The following is a 20,485-nucleotide window of genomic DNA, read 5'->3' as shown; positions in this document are numbered from 1 at the left end:
ACCTCAGAATAGTACCATGCATCCCACAGAACCTGGCTTTACTTTTAGCCTCATCAGAATAAGTTCTTATTTACACAATGGTCTCCCCTTTTAGGTTTATCAGCAAGACACGTTTTAAGACATAATGTATCAAAACAGGCAAAATGTAAGTTCAAATGTAAGAGGAAAAAACCTAACAATTTGTAATACTTTTTTTGGTAACAAGCACAGGTTGCTAGGGAAGCATTCTATTACACAGATCATGTAACGTGAATGTTGGCATAAATTTACCAAAATCTATATATTAATCACATTTATTTTAAATGTGCAAATTATAGACTTATTCAATTATGAACACACATGCAGTTCTAGAGTCCCTTGGTACAGGATGGCAACTGCTTGTGCAAATCCCTGGTTTCAAGGGGATTTCAGTAAAATCATATGCTCCTTTCCTAACGGTTTTGAGTTTAGATTAGTTTAGCTGGTGTTCTGGGACTATGCTCAGCTTACACAGTAAATGCTAAAATGTCCACATTATAGAGTGGACTTTGAATGAAAGGTAATTACCTCAATTCAGGGCCTCTGGATGTTCTACAACAGCAGGAACTGCTGCTGTCCGGGCCAATGTAAGTGGTTTTTATCTACACCCTCACCACCATCCCAATCCCCTGTAATTGTTCTTATCTTCTCAAATCACGAATCATGTTGAGCCCTGTATGTGTCTCCCACAATCCTCATCAGCTGATTTCCCCTTGATTGCTGGTAGGGAGGCCCAGGGGTTGCCCCAGGGTTCAGGTAAATACCACCATATGAGTAAGAGATTCTTTCACCACAGTGCTCAGAAGTGGCTAGTATACAGCCAGTGGATACACACCACAGATGGGGAAACCCTGTTCTAATCTTGTCTCCAAGCCTGAAAGAGGTGTAATTGTTAGAGGCTTGTGATACAAAAACTAATTCCACAATGAAAAATATTGTTACCTGGATTCTTTCTGTTGCTGTAGGCCATAACTGTCTGCATAAGACCTTCTTGAGAACATCAGGAAGAAGGCTAACAGTTATGAGCAGAATTATACCCAGCCATGCAGGACCACTAGTCAGCATTTGCATGAACACATAATACATCCTCTGATAATTGAAAAAAGGCCTAGTGGAAAAAAAAGAAGAAAAAAAAGAGTAAATAGATATTGTACACGAATACACACAATAAAGTCTGGCAATGTGAAATACGAAAATTGTGACTCTGATGACGTATGTCCAACTTCCCAGTTTGTGGGAGTTCATCCATCTCAGTTTTCTCAAAAGATCTAAACATTCAGTAAGTAGAGTGATCTGCTTTATATTTGTCTTCCAGGCAGCAGGAAATACCATGCTGTCCTTCCTTTCAAGCTGCCTCTCCCTTGCAAAGATAAACTAAGTTACATTCCTATTCTGTTTATGTTCTTCCACCTCCTCCTTATCTTACCCCAGGTATTTTCCACCTTTCTTCTCAGCATCCCACCTATTACTTTCCTCCTCTTTTCCATCATGCCCTTGTTTGTATGTGTCCTCAAACTAGAGCTCACTCAGCACACCTTTCTTCATACCTCTCAAGCTCCTCTAATCTTCTGATGGGTTCATGCCATTCACCCTCACCCAGCCACTACATCTCTACCTCCCACCAATTTCACTGCTTTCATTTCCATGTTTCCCTGTATCTCCATGGCAGTTGTCTGGTCATTAAAACACCATCACTGTATGATAATGGCAATCAGAGACCATGTTTACTAAGAGAAAAGATCAATGGACAGTAAGTAACAACACTGGAATGTATCCAAAATTGGATAGAAGTTTTTGCCATCTAATAAAGTAATCCCAGGAAACATTGATTCATGTAAATACTTATGTCTCTAATATGCAGCAGTGCTAGCTGGCTGTAAACATTAGCAGGGAAAAAACATCACTTCTGAAAACTGTTTACATTCCAATGATGAAGAAACTGAGATCTGATCTTACTGAAAAGAGGCTATGAATATCCAAGATGTTGCCAGGCAGGTATTCATTTGCAAAGGACACACTGAAATACAAAGCCTTACTCCAAATTAAATGTCACCTTAATCACCATGCAACACTTAGCCTCTGCTGTCTCTCTGGTGCCTCAAAATATTTACTTATATATTTACAAAGTATGACAGTTCCAGCTGAAGAGGTTAGTAAAGAGAACCTTGTAACTGGGCACTTGGCAGGTGAGAAATACAAATTCAAGTTCCTGATGGAAATGAGGCATAGTAAGAATTGGCACCTGTTTCAAATTATCTCCTTCCCACAAATTTCAGTTTTATGTAAGCAGAATTTGTAATTGAAAGAACAAACCAAAACACCAAAATAACAAAACACCAAAACCAACCAACCAACCCCACCAGAAAAAAAAACCCAAACCACCCAATACTTTCAATCAGCTATGTACAAGAGTTACACTAATTCTTAAAAAGCTTCTTACCACCAGTGGAATAAACAGGTGCTCAGGTATCTACAGTAAATCTACTTTGCTAAATAAGGCAGCAAATAATGAGCTTAAACACAGGACTCATGGTCACTCACACAAATTCAATGTGAGTTCCACTCCCTGGCTCGAGTTTAGACTGCTACAAGCTAGTTTGCCCTAAGACAAGCCTAGTGGCTAGCCTCAAGCTGCATAGATGTGATTTACTCTGACATTTTGCTTCAGACAGGCAGCCTCAGCTCCTTGAACCAAGCCTTGGACTGCTTTTTGACCAACACTATGGAAATAGCCTCAGTGGTGGTCTGAGGTCTGACAGTCCTTCACATGCTTCTCTATGAGTATTTTAGTAGCCATTCAAGCACACCGTACTGATGTACCTAAAATCTGACTGATATTGGGAGTTCTGCAATACATAAAAGCTAAATTTCATTTTGTTTGAGACAAAAAGTTAAATAAGTAACAACTTTATAAAAACTGTTTCAGAAGTAGTATTTGTGATGCAATTCATATTATGTTTCATACCAAATAATTCCTCCCCAGAGCAGAGAAAAGATAATGTAGAATACTAGTGATCCCCAGATCATGAAGTGATTTATCCACGTCCAATAGTGTGTATCTAGTGCAAGCTGAAAAAAAGATTATATGGTGTTATTACTATCTAGTAGCAACAGAATACTCAGCAGAAGATGAAATAAAATTACACCCTTTGAAAAAGGGGAATGATTATACACAGAATTAACTAAAAAAATCAAAGAAACCAAAACAATTCCATTTTGGCCACAGCTAAGAATACATAGATAACAAAATCTACATATAAATACATTTAAATCCATATTTAAACTAATTTAATATATGATAATGTGTGGTCATAAAGTGATACAAGTAAGCATCAATTAGAACACAGCTCCAAGAAAGGTTCAGTGGGTAGAACACAGCATGCCTTACCTTCAATGTAACCGTAAATACAAGCACAGTAAACACCAGTGTTCCAAAGGTCCAGTTTCCAAACATCTATTAAAAAAATCATCCAAAGCAGTAACAGTCAATATTGTCCAGACTAAACCTCTTAAAGCTATACATTACTTTATAAGAGGAACTGACACACAAAACTACTGAATACTTACATGATTTGTTCAGTGCAAAGTTTCTTGCACTTGTGTATACACACCTCAGATTTCATACAGAAAGGAAAAACACTGCAAACAATGCACTCAACCTGAAGTTCATAGGCATGTTTCTTGATAAAGGCAAGTGTGGCACAGTTAACAAATCACTGAGATTTACAAACAAACTGCAGTATTTTCACAAATGTTCTTGGACATCATCTTTTCTCTGATTTCCCTTCTCTGCTGTCCTTGGCATTCCACCATTTCTTACAGGATCAACAGCATGTTATATAGACAAGTAACAGTATAAGAAAGAATGTGGTAACCATCAACACCACGTAAATATGTAGATGCTCTATGTACATTTTACGATAAAACACTTTTGAATTGTGGTTGATTTTCTTGCATAATGAAATAAAGAACACTTCAGCTTCTCAAGTGGGCAGAAATGGTCATCAATGTTGATGAAGGGAAGAACTGGTAGTGAAGATAGTCCTAAATATTGCATGGACTGTGCAACTATAAGATTAGCAAGTTCTGGATCCAGAGAAATATTTGGAAAGTAAGCAATAGAGTTAGGACACTGTACTTTAAGAGAAGAGACTTTGTTTTATTCAGAGCATTGCGTCCATGAGAGAGAAGGGTGCCCAAGAAATTAATTGCTTTGAAAGGGAAAAATTGTGAGATCTCATGAACCGTCTTCTGCAGGATGACATGAAATTAAAGCAGAAGAACCCAGCTAGCCAACCAGGACATTCCTCAACAGACAAAAAGGCAAAACACAAACATACAAGAGATGACAATATGGACTGGCAGCAAATGGGTACCTGGGAATACAGGAACAAAATCACACAGGCTGAAGCTCAGATCAAACTAAGAGTAGTGAGGGATGCTGACGGTCACATAAAGAGTAGTTAGAACAGAATAGAATAAACCAGGTTGGAAGAGACCTTCAAGATCATCAAGTCCAACCTAATACCCAACACTATCTAATCAACTAAACCATGGCACCAAGTGCACTCATCCAGTCTATTCTTAAATGCTTCCTGTGATGGTGACTCCACCACCTCCCCTTGCAGCCCATTCCAATGGCAAATCACTTTCTATGAAGAACTTCTTCCTAACAAGCAGATTAAACCTCCACTGGTGCAGCTTGAGACTGTGTCCTCTTGTTCTCATGCTGGTTGCCTGCGAGAAGAGACCAACACCCACCTGGCTGCAACCTCCTTCCCGGTAGTTGTAGACAGCAATAAGGTCTCCCCTGAGCCTCCTCTTCTCCAGGCTAAGCAACCCCAGCTCCCTCAGCCTCTCCTCCTAGGGCTTGTGCTCCAAACCCCTCAGCAGCTTTGTTGGCCTTTTCTGGACACATTCCAGCAACTTAACATCTTTCCTAAACTGAGGGGCCCAGAATTTACTGATATCCTAGTTTCAAAGTGAAAGCGTAAGTCTACTGATAGACTGGTAAGGCAGCCTAGTGGAAGGCGTTAAAGAACATGCTGAAATTAGTATCCAGAGTATTGAATGTCTTCATGAACAAAAGCTGCTCCTTACATTTAACATCAATGATTGGGAAGGAAAGGAGCAGCCAAATACATGGGAGGAGGAGAAGTTGTTAATGAGGAGAGCAGTTGATGCAGCCTATTTTTAACTAAGCAAGGCATTTGATGCTCAGACAGCATTCTCATTTGGAAGGAAGCCTGGGGTGGTTAGACTACTACTTGAGTTGAAAACTGTCTGAACCACTGAACTCTAAAGTGGTAATCAATTAACTACACCAGGGACTGATGCTGGGGCTGACATTACTGAGTATTTGTCAGTGGCCTGGCTGTTGACATCAAGAACATCTAAAGCAAATTGCCAGGTTATACAAAATTAAAGAATAGCTGACATAATGAATAGCAGAGTTTCAAACCAGAGTGACCTCTATTAATTTCAGAAGTGAGGAAAGACACCTTATGAAATTAAATAAGGAAAAGCAGAAAGTTTTAAACCTATGGAGAAGTAACACCATATATTGGAACTGACTAGCTGAACAATGGCCCTGATTGAAAACAAGCTGTGGTGGGGTTACAGTGACTCCAAGCAGTGTACAAGCCTAATACTGTGGTCACTCTCTCTCTACATATGGAAAACTGCAAACTGATGTGTATTGGGAGGAACATGGCCTCTGAAGAAAGGTTAGTACTCTCATCTACTCAGCTGTAATGAGATTGAACATGGAAGACCATGCCTAGTTTTAAGCCTCTCAGTTAAAGAGGGATGTGAAAAAAATTGGAAAGGATCAAGTGGCAGCTGACCAGGGTGGTTAGCAATCTAAAGCTCTCCTGGAAAAGTGGTTGAAGGAATAATTTTATCTGTGGGGGGCACACTAAGAAACAGCCTAGTAGTTGCCCACAAATGTCTGAAGAACAGTTACAAAGATCATTTCTTTTCAGCAACAAGAAAAATTTTGCTTAGGTATTAGAAGAACATTTTTTACCATGAAGGCAGAAAATCACTGGAATTGCTTGCCCAGGGAGGTTATGGATTCTCCATCCTCAGGGATATTAAAAACTGGGGAACAAACTATACAAAGTCTAGCAACTTAATTTTAACCAGCCCTGCACAAAGCAGTGAACTGGATCACCTGCAGGTTCCCTTCCCATCTCTGTTATTCTATATAAGCTTGCCTAGTATTAGATGACAAGGGATCCACATGGGCAAGGGTCACCCAAATATGCTGCTGTGGGAAAAACTGTGAATTGAGACCAAGCCAGAAATCAGTAGAAAACTAGACAGATAATCTGATCAACTGTGAACAGAGGAGTGTTAAAAAAATAAATAATAAACAAATAAATAAACAAAAATAAAGATTCATTATGCTGAGTAAGCATTTCATGATGTTAAAAATACTCCCTGTGTGAGCAAGTGTACAGAATACAAGAAGGGCAGAAAGCCTTCATTTTGACCTTTTACTATGATAATACTATACCTTACCTATAATAGCACTATAGGCTCATGCTTTTGATACAATATTTTGTGTGTCTTAAAATCAGTGCAGTTAAAACTAGACAGGAATTTGGTTCTGGAACTTCACATTATGTTATTTACTGACTTTCCTCTTGCAGTTACATTTTACAACACTCAAGTCATATCTGGCATCTCCCAGAGAGCCTAGTGTCCATTTATGTGTACTGAATAGATGTTTCCAATATATTTCCAATCAAAGCAGCTAGATTAAATACAAATGTTGAAACAACTTTCATCTGTCTCTGTTTGTCAGGCTAGATAGAAAGCATCAGGCTTCAACCAAACCCTTCACCTACCCAACTTTTTAACTCAGGAAACAAAACCATAGCACACAGACACCAGACTCCACAAGGCTGCTAATTTGGTACAGAAAAAGGTAAGCATGGCAGTTAGGGATGGTGTGAGTTACAGAACACCACAACTTATTTTCAGCACTGAGTATCTCAAGGTGGTACTCCTGTCTTCAAGATGTGAGTCATTCTTTTGGAGGTCTGTCAGCATCTGGTTCATTAACAAATATTTTTCTGTGCTGTGCTCCCAGCCTACTGAAGACCTTTTCTTGTGCAACTTTACCTACTGATCTTCCACGTTTCAATTGATCATTCTATTCACTTATCTTCCTTCCTGTTATTTGGTTTTCCACATTCTGTTCTCTTTTTAACTTATTTTCTCCCACCTATCTCTGAACCCCCCCTTAACAATTACATTTAATCCACTCTTCAAAGGTTAACAAAAATTAAAAAAACACCGAAACAACCAAACAAAAAAATCCACCACACAGGAAATACATCTCATTATATGGGTAAACAAAGACAACATGTACAATTACTTCTACAATGCCTTTTTTTCTTCTTACCTTCCTCATGTCTCCAACTACATGTTTTTACAACACCAACCATGATGTCATGGCCAAAGCAGAAGACCATACACAAAGCAGTATCACAAATTAATAACAATTAATAAGATAAATTCTTGGCATCTTAGTTTTATTTACCAAGAAATGACTGATGCAGGCATTTATGAAATAAATATCAGATTAAAACTACACTTCCCCCTTATTCTAGTAACATCACCCTACAGCATGCAGTTTCAACCAAATTTTTAAATACTGAGAAGCATCCTGTGGGAGGGTTATGTTTGAAAGCAAGCTTAAGAGGATGTAAATTTTAGTCTGACCTAGGCATCAGTCTAAGTGAAACAGACTGATTTTCTTAACTTTTTACTGGTTTTGCAACATTGGCTACTAGTTCACTTAAGAGAAAGAAGTATCAGGGTTTTCTGCTTCAACACCCATTTTACCAAACTGGCACCTAGCCTCAATCATCTTACATCATTTATGTATTAGTGTTGCCTTCAGCCCTTTTATCCCCTTTCCTACCTTCTCCCTGTGCCACAAAAGCATGTTGTTGCAGTAAATTTTTCAAATCTTCAAGTATTTCATTGACTTTTTACAGATGCAAGCATAATTTAAATACTTGGAAATAACTATTAACACCAACTAGTATTCACATGTGTATGAACTCACATATGTATTACTGACTATTCCTGAACTCTAACATTTTCAAGTCTTTAAATTTAAAATTTCAACTTAATGTGTGTTTTATTCATACACACAAGCATGCATGCTGAATAGTGATTAATGTTCATACTCACACTGACAGTCAAGACTCAGAATGTCTCAAACAACACATTTTAACATGAAACATTAATATAGGTATCCAGTTGTAGATATAAACATTCAAAATGTGAAAATTAGCCACGAGTCTGGCTTCAGAGCTTTATCAAGAAGAATTTGATTCAATGTGGGCAACAGAAGTAGACTCAAATTCCAGAAAGGAATACAATTAGAATATTTGCAATACAAACCTTTTACAAAATGTGTACAGTTATGATTAAGTCTAATATGCAGATCTATAAATATATGCTGATGTAGAGTTCTGAGCATCTAACAGAGAGCATTAACAGTACCAGGGAAAGAAGTGCTGCACCCTACAGTTAAGTCTAATGGAAATGCATTCTGTCTTTAGAAAAGCTCGAACAAGTGTTCTCTCACACACTAGAAGTTCATCTCCTTGATAGATGTCACAGTATTTAATGACATTTGAATGCTTCATCCTAGCAAACATGTAGGTTACACATACAGAATCAGAATTGCGCACAGTTTATTTTCTCTCTGATGATTTTGTTTAAAGCCATTCAACGGCAGAGAAGCATCAGCAATAAAACATAGGTTACGGAAAAGCACAGAACAAAACAACAAAATGAACGGAAGCAAAAACCTTACCTATTTTTCAAAATTCATGGCTCTTTATCCCACCTCTTATACCTTACACCCTACATTAATGTATTAAGAACTTTAAGTATTTATAAAGTAGCACAAAAGAACATTTCTATCTACAGGTTTAAGTAGTATTTTGAAGTAACTACAGGAAGTATTTAACTGCTCTTTAACACCTTAATTACAGAACAGGGAAAGATGAAATGGGTATCATGACAAATCCACAACATCCTTACCATGTGAGTGCTGGTTGTCATTAGCTGAGGATAGGAAGAGAAGCAAGTAGCAAAAGGAAAAGAAAGCACACAAATAGAACAGAACAAAATATCAATGGGTAAAATAAATAAAACGCAAAAGTACTTAAAATTTGCATTCATGTGACTGAAAAGCAAGTAGACAGATTATTTTAGGCTGCCATATGTAAAAAATAAAGTATTTAAAATCTTGTAATACGTAAAGGTTTTATAATCATTACAGCTATTCTACCAAGAGTCCTTAGGTATTTTAATCAGAGACTCATCAGATGCATGTTAAGCATGAAACAGGAAGTTACTATGTAAATTCTGAAGGAATACTTGGAGTTTACAGTACACTCATTTCTCCTAATTTCTCTCTATTCCTATACCTTTGTTTACTGATACACAGAATTCTTATTGCATAGTTGACTTTGCTATAACAGATAACCCACCTATAGCACCCTAACTCATAAAACAGTTACCATCTGTGCCGGAAATTTTGAAGAAAACAATTAAAACTATGTTCATTGCACAATCAACATTAAAACAATTACCTTTGATCAAAACTCACACTAACCTGTCCATTGCTGGTCACAATTGTGTTTTCAAACAGGAAATAGGCACCAAAGAAAAATACCACAGCATCAAACACTCCCAGGAATGTCCAATAAATAAATACACGCCAGCGCAGCAAAGCATTCTTGGCAACATCTCTGTGCAAAACAAGGTATATACATTTGTTATCAGAATGTTCAAAGATCATAGACAAATGATGTCATTCATATTGTTTTTGAAGGAAAAACAATGGAGAGATTGCATGCAAACCCACTGGATTTCCATGTGACAACTTTGTCCTTCCTGAATGGCTGCCCTCTCCCCCCCCTTTAATTTTCACTAAGTCCTTTTAACCACTGACTGTAATTCTCATTATTTCAACTGTATTAAAAAACTCCCCTGTCCATTTATTTTTCAATTACTTTATAGAAGATGACTGTTTTGCAGTATGTGCTGTGCATGTGACGATCCACTGTAGATTTTAAATAGAAACACTAGAGGTCTCTGGAGACTTTGCTTTATTTCTCATTAGGTACTTTTATACAGAATACTGTAACAAAACAAAACACTAATTTGATGTGGAACATGTGAAGAAGGATTTTGCAGTTCAGTGGAAACTGAATTGTACTTCTTGATTGTTTTCACACAAAACTCACAAAGACTGGCCTAAACAGACTTGTGCATTTTCTGACTGCAGAAAAATTAAAATATTACAGTTTTAGTTCTTGCCCACAGAACGAGTACATATCAACTAGGCATATATCATAAAGCATATCAGAACACAGATAAATGAAAACCTTGAATGACCATATGAAGTAATGTCTTCCCACAGATTACCCATATACAGTGCAAATCCATACATGGCTAACAATAACCTCGTCTCAGAACAATTGCACTACTGCCCAAAACAGCTTAGCAAGAGACTGTGTTGGATATATCAAAAATCAAATGTCTCTGACCAAACAACCTCTGCTGGCTTTCAAAAAGAAAAAGTCAGTGACTGCTTCTAAAATGAAAACATTTAAAATATTGAAGAGGAAAGAATGAGGAGAGTGTGTGTTTGGGTTTCAATAGTAATACTTCATATTCCTTTTTAATTTCATGGGTGAAAACATATCACATTTTTATATATATTATAACATATCACTTACTATATTATTACATACTACTTATGTATTGATTAAACTTTGACCCCCTCACATTACCTCTCAAAAAAACATTTTCACTCTGACTATCTGTTTGGTACAAGAAACAAAATTGGGCACTGTTCCCAATTTAGATGGCCACATGCTGTTAATTGGCAGCAACTGTATTTCAAGCAGCTAAGAATCACCATTTCAGTGCACAGTAGTGAGTCGTCAATATGCAGAGGACAATACTGGACACCACACAGAACACATCTTACGATACAATACTCCACTGCTCAGTCCTCTTCTTCCAGAATAAAACTTGTATATCAAAGAAACAGTAAGTTTTCACTATTTTAAAATACATCTTTCCCCCATGGCTGAAGAAAATAGAGAATACTAAAACAAATCACAATTTGATTTGTAAAACAGAAATTTCTATTTTGCTGTCATTCATTAATGTGGCAAATGAATGGTGTGCATGGCAATATGCAAATATACATATAAAAATAGACATGTGCCTACTGCAGTTTTACAAACTGTGCACGTGGTCCTCAATCCTTCTGTTGCACTATATCTGATTTTCTACTGCAACCCTGCACAGAAATCCTGAGGACTTTGGTTATAAACTGAAATATATTTTGTCACTGAACTGTCAGGCTTTAGGGTATAATAAATTAATTTTACCTGTATAGGGAAGGCTCTCTCTTGAGTGTGTCTGCACTGACATGTTGTTCCATTAGACCATACAAGAGGATAGGAAGGGAAGTGAAGCTGATATTGTACAGTGTTAGATACGCAGTATCATATAAAGTCTGTAGGTGAAAAAGTGAAATCAGTTAGTTTTAATTTAAAAACACTACATGACACTTGATTTTAAAAGGAATGAGTCAGTGTCAGAAATAAACAAAGCTATATCCCTTCACAATGGAGGCAAAATATGAACAGCTGCTAACTGATATAAGCCAAGATCAATTTAATACATATATCAGCCCCTCCTATTATCATTTACACTCTAAGATCAACTCCCAGCTACCCAAACTGAACAACAGTAGATTCCTGGAGAGGCAGGAATTCCCCTCTGGCACACCCACCCCCTGTATCTCCTCCATTTCTGTATAAGATGGATACACATAGGGAGAACATGGGAGGACTTCAGAGGTACTTCAGCTGTGGATGACTGCAGTGAGCTGTACAACCCCCCTAACCTGTCTTTGATCCTTCTCTAAACTACTTTTCCATGTATGTTTCAACATTGTAACTAGCACTCAAACAATCCTTTTATGAAGTGATGTGTTATTTCCCAAAACCAATTTGGTGATTCTTTATGCCATAAAAATTGCTGTCAAAAACTTCCTTTTTTTTTGGTTCAGAAATACATTTAGCATTTAAAAGATCAGGAAATTAAACTAGAACTTTTATCAGCACATGCCTTCATATCTACATCCTAATAATGCTTGATAAAAACCTACAAAGTTTTCAGGAGTCATTTGAAATGAAAGTGTCCCATTTACTCCTCATGGAACTTTCAAGACATTCCACAAATTCAAAGCAATAGTACTACTTTCTCCCAATTAAATCCTCCTCTTGTCCAATTTAATCCTGAAAGCTTAATCCTCTTTTTGTCTAAGTTTGATCATCCATTTCCTTGCCTTTTTCTTTCCTCCTCTTTCATTCAGAAGAAAGAAGAAAGATTTTTCTGCACAAAGGAGATGAGAGCAAGAGGAAAACATAAATAAACAAAATCCTAGGAAGGAGAACACTGATCCTCTCCTGAATGATGGCACTTTCTGATGAATAGCAGTTCCCTTTCCCTCTGTGTCTATTTTTCCTTTTCAACTAATCGAACACTGCTATGTGTCTGAAGTTTGCGATTCATACTGGCACACGCCAGAGATGACTACTTCACTCTTCCACTTCACAATTCACAATTGTCTCTACCTATGTCAGCTTAAACCTAACAGAATCCACATTTCCCACAGTCGATTCACTTTCTACTGCTATTTCAAAGTCTTGGGTTCCTGTATTCTTTGACTTTGAGAATAACACAGCTTTTATAACAATTCTGAAAAATGAATCACCACTGCAAACTGTATGAACCAGATGAGATGCTCTTCTTTTCACTATGTGTAGATTAATCCAGAAATTTTCTTGTGGAACTGGCACAGTATTAAAGGATCCCTTTTTTTAACAAAAATTGCCAAAGAGGAAGTCTGTCAGTAAGGGAAAAAGAAAACCAACCTGTTGTGAAAATCCACAGAAGAACTGATATAAAAACTGAGGAAAAATGAAGCAGACATTCTGAAAGACAAAGTGACATAGTTGTCAAGTGAAATACAAGCACCAATTTATATGCTGTACAACACTACAACTACATCTATCAGTTTTATAACACTAGTAATACTAAACACTGTGGGAACAGTAGAAAGAATATTTTAAGATGTTTGTAGCTAGGGCCCCAAATTACATCCTGGCTGTATATAGTCAAACACTAATAATTCCCTTTCCATAATCTTCACTGCTCATTGAAAGAGCAATGAAGATTATGTTCCTTTCCGTAATCTTCATTGCTCATTGCAAGAGCTTAGATTGGACCCCAACATCTGCACATAATAAAACTGCCTAAACATCATAAAATTCCTCCACCTACACTATCCCGAAGAATTTAGAAACTAATGTAAATAGTTAAGTTTTCAAGTACTATTTTGAATATGATGTAAAAGACCACTATAGAGGCAACCCAGAAGATATTGAAAGGAAGTAGAACAGTCTATGACAACATTTTTAAGAGAGATGCGGGGTTCAAAGAAAAGACAAAACAATTTTTACATTTGGATAGCTATAGATCACAGAATATTTTTCAGCATTGCATCTGACACTCAACAAAATCTCTTTAGGGAATTACCACTTTATTTTTGTACCACTGCATATAATTAGATATTACCATGCAAGCTTTTCAGATTTACATAATTAGAATAAACATTTTCCTACCTTATAAAAGAAGTATTGCACAAGTTCAGATATCCTAACATAATAAAAATGCCCATGGACAAGCAACATTTTTTTCAAATGTTTAAATTTAGGTATTGCATAGTCACTGTTTCTTGCTGCTTGACGACCTTCTTTGCCAATAATTCCTATTAAAAAAAGATGACAATACTGCTTAATAACTGAAGACATATTTCAAAGACAATTATTTAAAAAAAAATATATTAATAATATAAGATCTAAAAAGACATCACCACTGTATCTCAAAATTTCTGGGGTAAATTCACTGAAAGTTGTCTATAAAATGTATAAACTGGTTCTCTGAGACTGCCAGTTTTTAAGGAGGAAATATTATTTGTCCTTTCACTTGAATTAATATTATAAAAACCACACTTACCTATACCAACGTGTGCTTCTAGTATCATACTGACATCATTAGCTCCATCACCAATTGCTAATGTGATAGGATGCTCCTTTGAGAACTTAATCAATTTTACAACCTGGAAAAAAGTGGTATTAAAAACTAATCTCTGGAATGGTTTGCTTATTTTGCATGCATAAATTAATTAAAACCTACCAACCACAATCATGTAAATAGTTCTGTAAAAAGACACACAGTCATTAACTAACGCAACCGCTATACACAAAGATCACAGTAATTTCTTCACACTAGAAGTATTTGTTCCAAATACAAAATAACATTTTCTCAAATACTTCCAAACTACTTTGAGAGAGATGGACAAGAGGAAGGAAGAGCAGAAGAAAGAATAGTGCTGTGTAAGTGCATTAGTAAATTAAAACGGTTCAGACAGAGCATAAAATTTCAAAGAAATACTGAAACTAAAAATGGAAAGATTCTGCTTTCTTAACTGTGCTGACTTCCACTTTCCTAAATAGGAAGGATAATGGGATTCTGTATATATCTAAACACCACTGACATAGAAACTGTCCAACAATTCAATTTCAAATCTTTTTGTTATAAACAACCACCCCATAAACCTTGTACCGAGTCAGCTGCAACTACAAACTTCTACACAGGTAAGTGCCAGCTAAATAAATTCATTTGTTAAAATGAGTAAGGGTTATATATGCTATCGCTCAGCACTGAGAAAAAGACATGATAGTTTGAAAGGAAAAAAACCAAGTGTATATTCCAATGTTTCTTGCCATTAAAAATTCATCAACTATACTGAGATGTTTCATTAATGGAAGGATATGTTTTTACTTGATATCAACTCTCATAGTTAAGAAGTACTTAAAAATTATAATGCACAGATTTTTATTTTTTTTTTGTCTGGATAATTCTTTCTTGGTTTCCCACTTACATTAAAAATACAGAAGAAATGATAAATTATGTAGGTTCCTGTAGTTTCAAGAGATAGACTATTCAAAGCTCATTAGTTCAAAAAGGAAGCAACTAGTTCAGTTCATTAAATATGTTCATTTATCAGCATGTACCAACCATAAAATTTGCACAATATGTACATAAATCAAATGCAGGTGCACAGCTGGGTGCCATTTTAACATGCCATTATCTAAATTGCTTGCCAGTAGAAATTTTACCCTTGTGCCTTTTTGCTGTTGCTTTCTTCATTTTAGAAGATACAAAAGCGAACGCTAACCTCCTATTTGAAGTTACCACAGTAAGTCATACAGAATATTAACTGTCAATATTTACAGATGAGCACAGCTAACAAGTAATTACAAAACTAAATACAAACCTGTGCTTTCTGCAGAGGTGCCATTCGACAGCATAACACCGCACTGCAATTCCTGCAGATTTCAAGAAAGAGCTCTCTATAGTTACCAGAGCTCCCATCTTGTCTTGGTTTCATTATTAATGATAAAGCTGCTCCATCAATAATTAAACCATAATCTTGCATATCAGTTGAAAGCCTGTTTAGAGATAAAATATAAACTAAGAGTCACTGTAACATTCTCAGACATTTTAAATTTGGCAACAGTGAAAATTAATGAATGACAAAATAGTGAGTGTGTAACACTGCAAAATTAATATACTTCTACAGGGAATTCCTTATATAGGATTACTACTTATGACATTTTTAGATTCAGTATTGTTGAACATATGTAGTGCTTCACCATTTCACAGAAAAAATACTTATACTTCAGTGACTTGACCAGTGAGTAAGAGTGGATAATTAATGACCTTTCCCTTTGGTTTGAAAGGGCTCCAAAACCTGCAAGTAATGTAAACTGAGGTGCAGGAGTAAAGTTCATTTCGTAGCACATTTCATAATATAGAAAAGAATAGTTAAGGGGAAAGGCTTTTGGTACTCCAAAATCTGCTTTGATGAGGAAAATATTGTGGGGTTTTGTTTATTTTGCTTTCTAGAAGTCTACATTCAAGTAACTAAATCACACTTTGAAGGAAATGCCCATGTTGGCTTAGAGAGAAAGCCACTGTCTACATGTACAGTATGTACACGTCATTTACTGTGGCATCCAAGTCTGATACAGGTATACTTCTAATTATTATATAAAAATATAGTAATTACATACTTGTACTTGATACCTCAAAATATTATTATATATATTAATGAACTACTGGCATACTTATAATGACTTGGGCATTGCTAAGAGTGCAACCATGGTCACATGAAGCAGAGTTTACCACAACAGCATCTGCTGTGCAACAGAGGAAGTGGTCTGCACTACAAGAGTAGATTTCTGAGGCATCTGAACTAGTTATTTCAGAGCATCCTTTCATTACACAGCAGCCTCAGGCTCCAGTTCACCAGCAAGTGTTGCACAAACATACACTGAGGTTTATTTGCATTCCGGTCTCCATGCTCCAAGATTATACTGCTGTATGTGGGTTTTCAGACAACATGGTTTCACCAGGACCAATGTTTGTGAGGCAAACACCATATATATACTATTAATGTATTTTAAGCATCTCTATATTCACTGTTAGAATACAAGGTGGTTTTGACAAATAAAGTACTGTAAACTATACTTAGTAGTGCTTCAGAGGTATTTTCGGCACAAATTGGGTAGCACCATTTGTATACCATAATATCAGCCAAAACTGTATTAAGTTCAGGCAGTGTACTGAATGTTTGATGTGTTCTAGTGAAATATTTTTAGCCTGAATTAGAACACCCAAGCAGAATACTGCTCTTACTTAGCACATTCTCCAACTCTGGAGTCAAAGACAAAAGCTTCTGATGAGTCTTAATGCCCATTGCACAAGGAGTTGAACAAACATGTTCAAACACACCTTGAAAGACGTGTGGGACTTAAGCTAAGCATGGTACAGATAAAGAAATATGATTTAACTAAATATACAAACATTCCTGATGGGACCAATGGGGTTTAAAGTGTAAGCAGAGGTAAGAAAAAGGCTCTGGCCCAGAGTTTCAAGCTGTAACACTAAGAGTTATAGAAACAATATCATCACAAATGTCTGTTAGCTAGTTGTTCCTTTACTAGAAACATATTACAAATGCATATAAAATGTACTTGCTACCTGCTTCCATATCAAATGGGCACCATTATGCCCAGAAGGCCAGTAACTTCATAACATCTTAAGATTATAAAAATGTTTGAGACTTCAACTCTTACAGTGGAAAAAGAGTAAATAATGTGTCCCAGCTATGAGGCTTTGAATAAGTAGCCTAATTTACTGCATGTATGAGGTGTAAATTAAGATTATAAATGTTTAGTTTTGGGTTTTTTTGGTTGGTTGGGGGTTTTGTTGTTGTTATTGTTTGGTTTGGTTTTTTTAGTGCTCTTTTGTATGTTATTCCATGTTGTGTTTCACTTCAGTAAATCATACTTGTACAGATTTTGGAAATAAACAGGAGTCAAGGATTTATTTACAATTTAGGCACTTTAACTATGCCTGTGTGCACTTTGGTATACAATAATAGTGCCTGGGAAGCCAAATCTGTTACCAGATCAAGCAGGAGGTCAGAACACTTAATGCTTTTTCTTTTTTGACATTGATATAATAGAATCCTACAATAGTAGGAGTTGGAAAGGATCTCCGGAGATCATTGAGTCCCACCCTGCTTGCTAAAGCAGGTTCACTGAGATTAGGTCTCACAGGAATGTGTCCAGGAGAGTTCTGAAGTCTCCAGATGTCTGCAATGCACAGTTCAAGAAGCAAGCCGCAACTTCACATCCTCTATCTCATGTTGTCCCACAACTGCAGATTCATCAGAAAGATCAGGTCTAATGGACAATTCAATTTCCCTCCATCAATTTCTACAGTTGCTATTTGTAACCCTTAGGGTCTTTGAAATGCCATTCTCAGAAAAATCAATTCCCCAAAACACAAGGTGCATTAGATCCTCTCACAACAGTTAAGTTTCTTATTTTTTTTTAATGTGGTAGGTTGAAGCTTTCCCCCCAGCATTAATTTTGCCAGATCAATTCATAAGCAAATGAAGCTGTATTTACAAGCAAAGTCTACACTCTGCAATGGAATGCAACGAATACGTACAAAACGTACAGGATTTACAATATTATACAGACATTTACAATTAGCAAACAACACAAAACCTCCCCCCAGTTCCAAGAGAGAAAAAGCAGTGGGTTAGACTTAGCCAAGGCACATTATCTCTCCCAAGCAAAACAAAACAGCCAAGATCAGAAGAGGAGATGAGAATTGTTATGGTACAGCCTGTCTTATTCTAGATATTTACCCAATGAATTTGTTTAGAATAATCTTTTGTTTTCCTTTTAACACACAATAGTAATTTGTTTATATTTTTCTACTTTTCTGCTCAAAATCTACAGCTAATTTTAAAGGCATAGCCTAAAACCACACCACCAGAGGAGACTCCATAACCTCACTGTGCAGCTTGTTCCAGTGCTCTGTCATCTTCTAAATCAAGAAGATTCTCCGTAAGTTCTGTGTCTGAGGCATAACTTACATTATACCTTTTTTTCAGCTTTTTAGTGCTATTTTGTATATTATTCCATGATTTCCTTATGTTTCACTTCTGTATACATATACTTGTACAGATTTTGAAAATACACAGAAATCAAGGATTTATAATTTAGGGCACTTTAAGTACTTTTATGCACACCAGAAGAGTTGGCACTATGATGTTGCTTGTCACTTGTCTGTAAATGGAGCACAATCTTCACTAGAAAGAGGGCCATAGACTGTTGCACTCTGTGGTCGCCATAATAACAAGAAAGTCAAATCACATACTAACTCTGATTATAGGAATATAATATATCTGCCTCCTTTTAAAAGTATTTTGCTTTAGCATTATTTTTCCCAACAAGTAATTTTTGCAGTGGAAAAATATACCTATTTACAACGTCAGTTGTGATTTTTGTTTTAAGATAAAAAAGCAGTACCAGAAATCAGTTAGAGAAAAACACGTGGCTGTGAAATTTTAAGCTTACGCGAAAAACAAGCTTATAATTAATTTCCATACAATAACTCACACTAACAACAGAAACATAGAATGTGGATCAATCATTTAGTTCATGAAACGCACAGAACCCCATTCCTGGCTTGAAAATGCAACTTCTTCCTTACCCTGAGAAAGTATCCCTGGTTAAGCTGCCGTTGTGTCTTAGGACAGTTTTGCTTAAGTCAAAAAGCACGTCGTGTAAACTCTGTTCCTCAATTTTCTTTGTGGTTAGCTCAAGTATTTGTGTATTTCTCCGGAAGAGTTTGCAAGCGTAGCAAGTAGCTGCAGCAGTCTCCATTTTGTCTCCTGTGAGAACCCAAACTTTAATCCCAGCTTTCTGGAGTGCTTCAATAGTGTCAGCAGCTTTTTCTTGTAGTCTGTGGAAGTCAGTGGACAACATGCATTGATAGATTGCTTGGAAATGAAAAATTCAGAGGGCCTTGCAGAAACACTTCCACAACCAAATAAAAAAAAAAAATTCACTAGAAGTCATCAGATCTACGGATTTTTCCCAAGGTGTACATCTAAAAACATTTAAGGGATTAGTACATTATAAATGACTAAATTTAACGCTTTTGAAGTGCTCCAAGTTTCACCTTTCATGTATATTGCCAAAAAGACAAAATGCTTCACTCCCCAGAGAAGTATTTCAATTTTAGGGCTTTCAGCTAATGCCTTCCAACACTGAAGTACTGCTGATTTAATAATGTTACCTCCCAATTTTAACATAACATTTTCTCAATATTATCATACCATTTCCTTAATACTCATTTTGTAGTCCTTTCCTCAAGAACTTCCCCACAATTTAATGAATAAGGTATCATTTAAACTGCATGTAAATGGCTTGAATATACTGAGGAAATTCAGAAAGGTACTGACCGATCTTCAACAGCTGTAGCACCAAGTAAAATAAAATCTCTTTCTATCTTCTCATAGGCCTCTGCCAATTTCTTTTCCCTGTCTTGAAGGGCCAACTTTGCATTCTGAAGCAGCTTCTGTGCCTTGCTATATTCTTCTGCTGTGAGCTTTTTATACGCCACACACAATGTTCGCAGTCCCTCCTAAAGAATAGAATCAAGAGAAACAAAATGTCTCGTACAAAACTCTTCTCAGATTTCTTATTGGTGTTTATGCTGGAAAACTTGGAAAAATAGAATGAATTTACTATTAAGAGTCCCATTACTAACTTCTATGATTAAGTGAGTATAGTAGGTTAGAAAATGGGTCAGATTGATTCTGTGCTGCCCTGGAAGCAGTTACAACCTGAAGAACAAGACTCAGTCCTCGAGAACAGAAACAGTGCAGTGACCCAACTGGATGTATGAGATT

General features: G+C 36.4%; 1 protein-coding gene across 8 annotated transcripts in view; it reads right to left on the bottom strand.

The window, feature by feature from the left end:
• Nucleotides 1-20,485, bottom strand: part of ATP11A (ATPase phospholipid transporting 11A) — a 133,384-nt gene that overhangs the window by 9,810 nt on the left and 103,089 nt on the right. For 6 of the 8 annotated variants that reach the window (XR_010987176.1, XM_068136766.1, XM_068136789.1 and 3 more), the window contains exons 18-29: nt 20,036-20,217; nt 19,282-19,533; nt 15,482-15,656; nt 14,158-14,260; nt 13,764-13,909; nt 13,014-13,073; nt 11,460-11,587; nt 9,668-9,803; nt 9,091-9,114; nt 3,407-3,472; nt 2,984-3,087; nt 961-1,126 (exon numbers count right to left, since the gene is read on the bottom strand). Coding sequence is in view for 7 of the 8 variants with exons in the window: in XM_068136766.1 (XP_067992867.1) it covers nt 961-1,126; nt 2,984-3,087; nt 3,407-3,472; nt 9,091-9,114; nt 9,668-9,803; nt 11,460-11,587; nt 13,014-13,073; nt 13,764-13,909; nt 14,158-14,260; nt 15,482-15,656; nt 19,282-19,533; nt 20,036-20,217 (1,542 nt within the window). In the remaining variant the exon portion in view is untranslated. The remainder of the gene's footprint in view (nt 1-960; nt 1,127-2,983; nt 3,088-3,406; nt 3,473-9,090; nt 9,115-9,667; nt 9,804-11,459; nt 11,588-13,013; nt 13,074-13,763; nt 13,910-14,157; nt 14,261-15,481; nt 15,657-19,281; nt 19,534-20,035; nt 20,218-20,485) is intronic. The other 2 variants (XM_068136780.1, XM_068136823.1) reach the window with 1 other exon arrangement.

The sequence above is a fragment of the Melanerpes formicivorus genome, unplaced genomic scaffold (assembly GCF_026170545.1).
Source record: "Melanerpes formicivorus ecotype bairdi unplaced genomic scaffold, bMelFor1.0.p_v2 SCAF_1, whole genome shotgun sequence".
In the NCBI taxonomy this organism is placed as follows: Eukaryota; Metazoa; Chordata; class Aves; order Piciformes; family Picidae; genus Melanerpes; species Melanerpes formicivorus.
The sequence above is the reverse complement of the archived record's forward strand: the minus strand, read 5'-3'. Positions and strand labels throughout refer to the sequence as shown.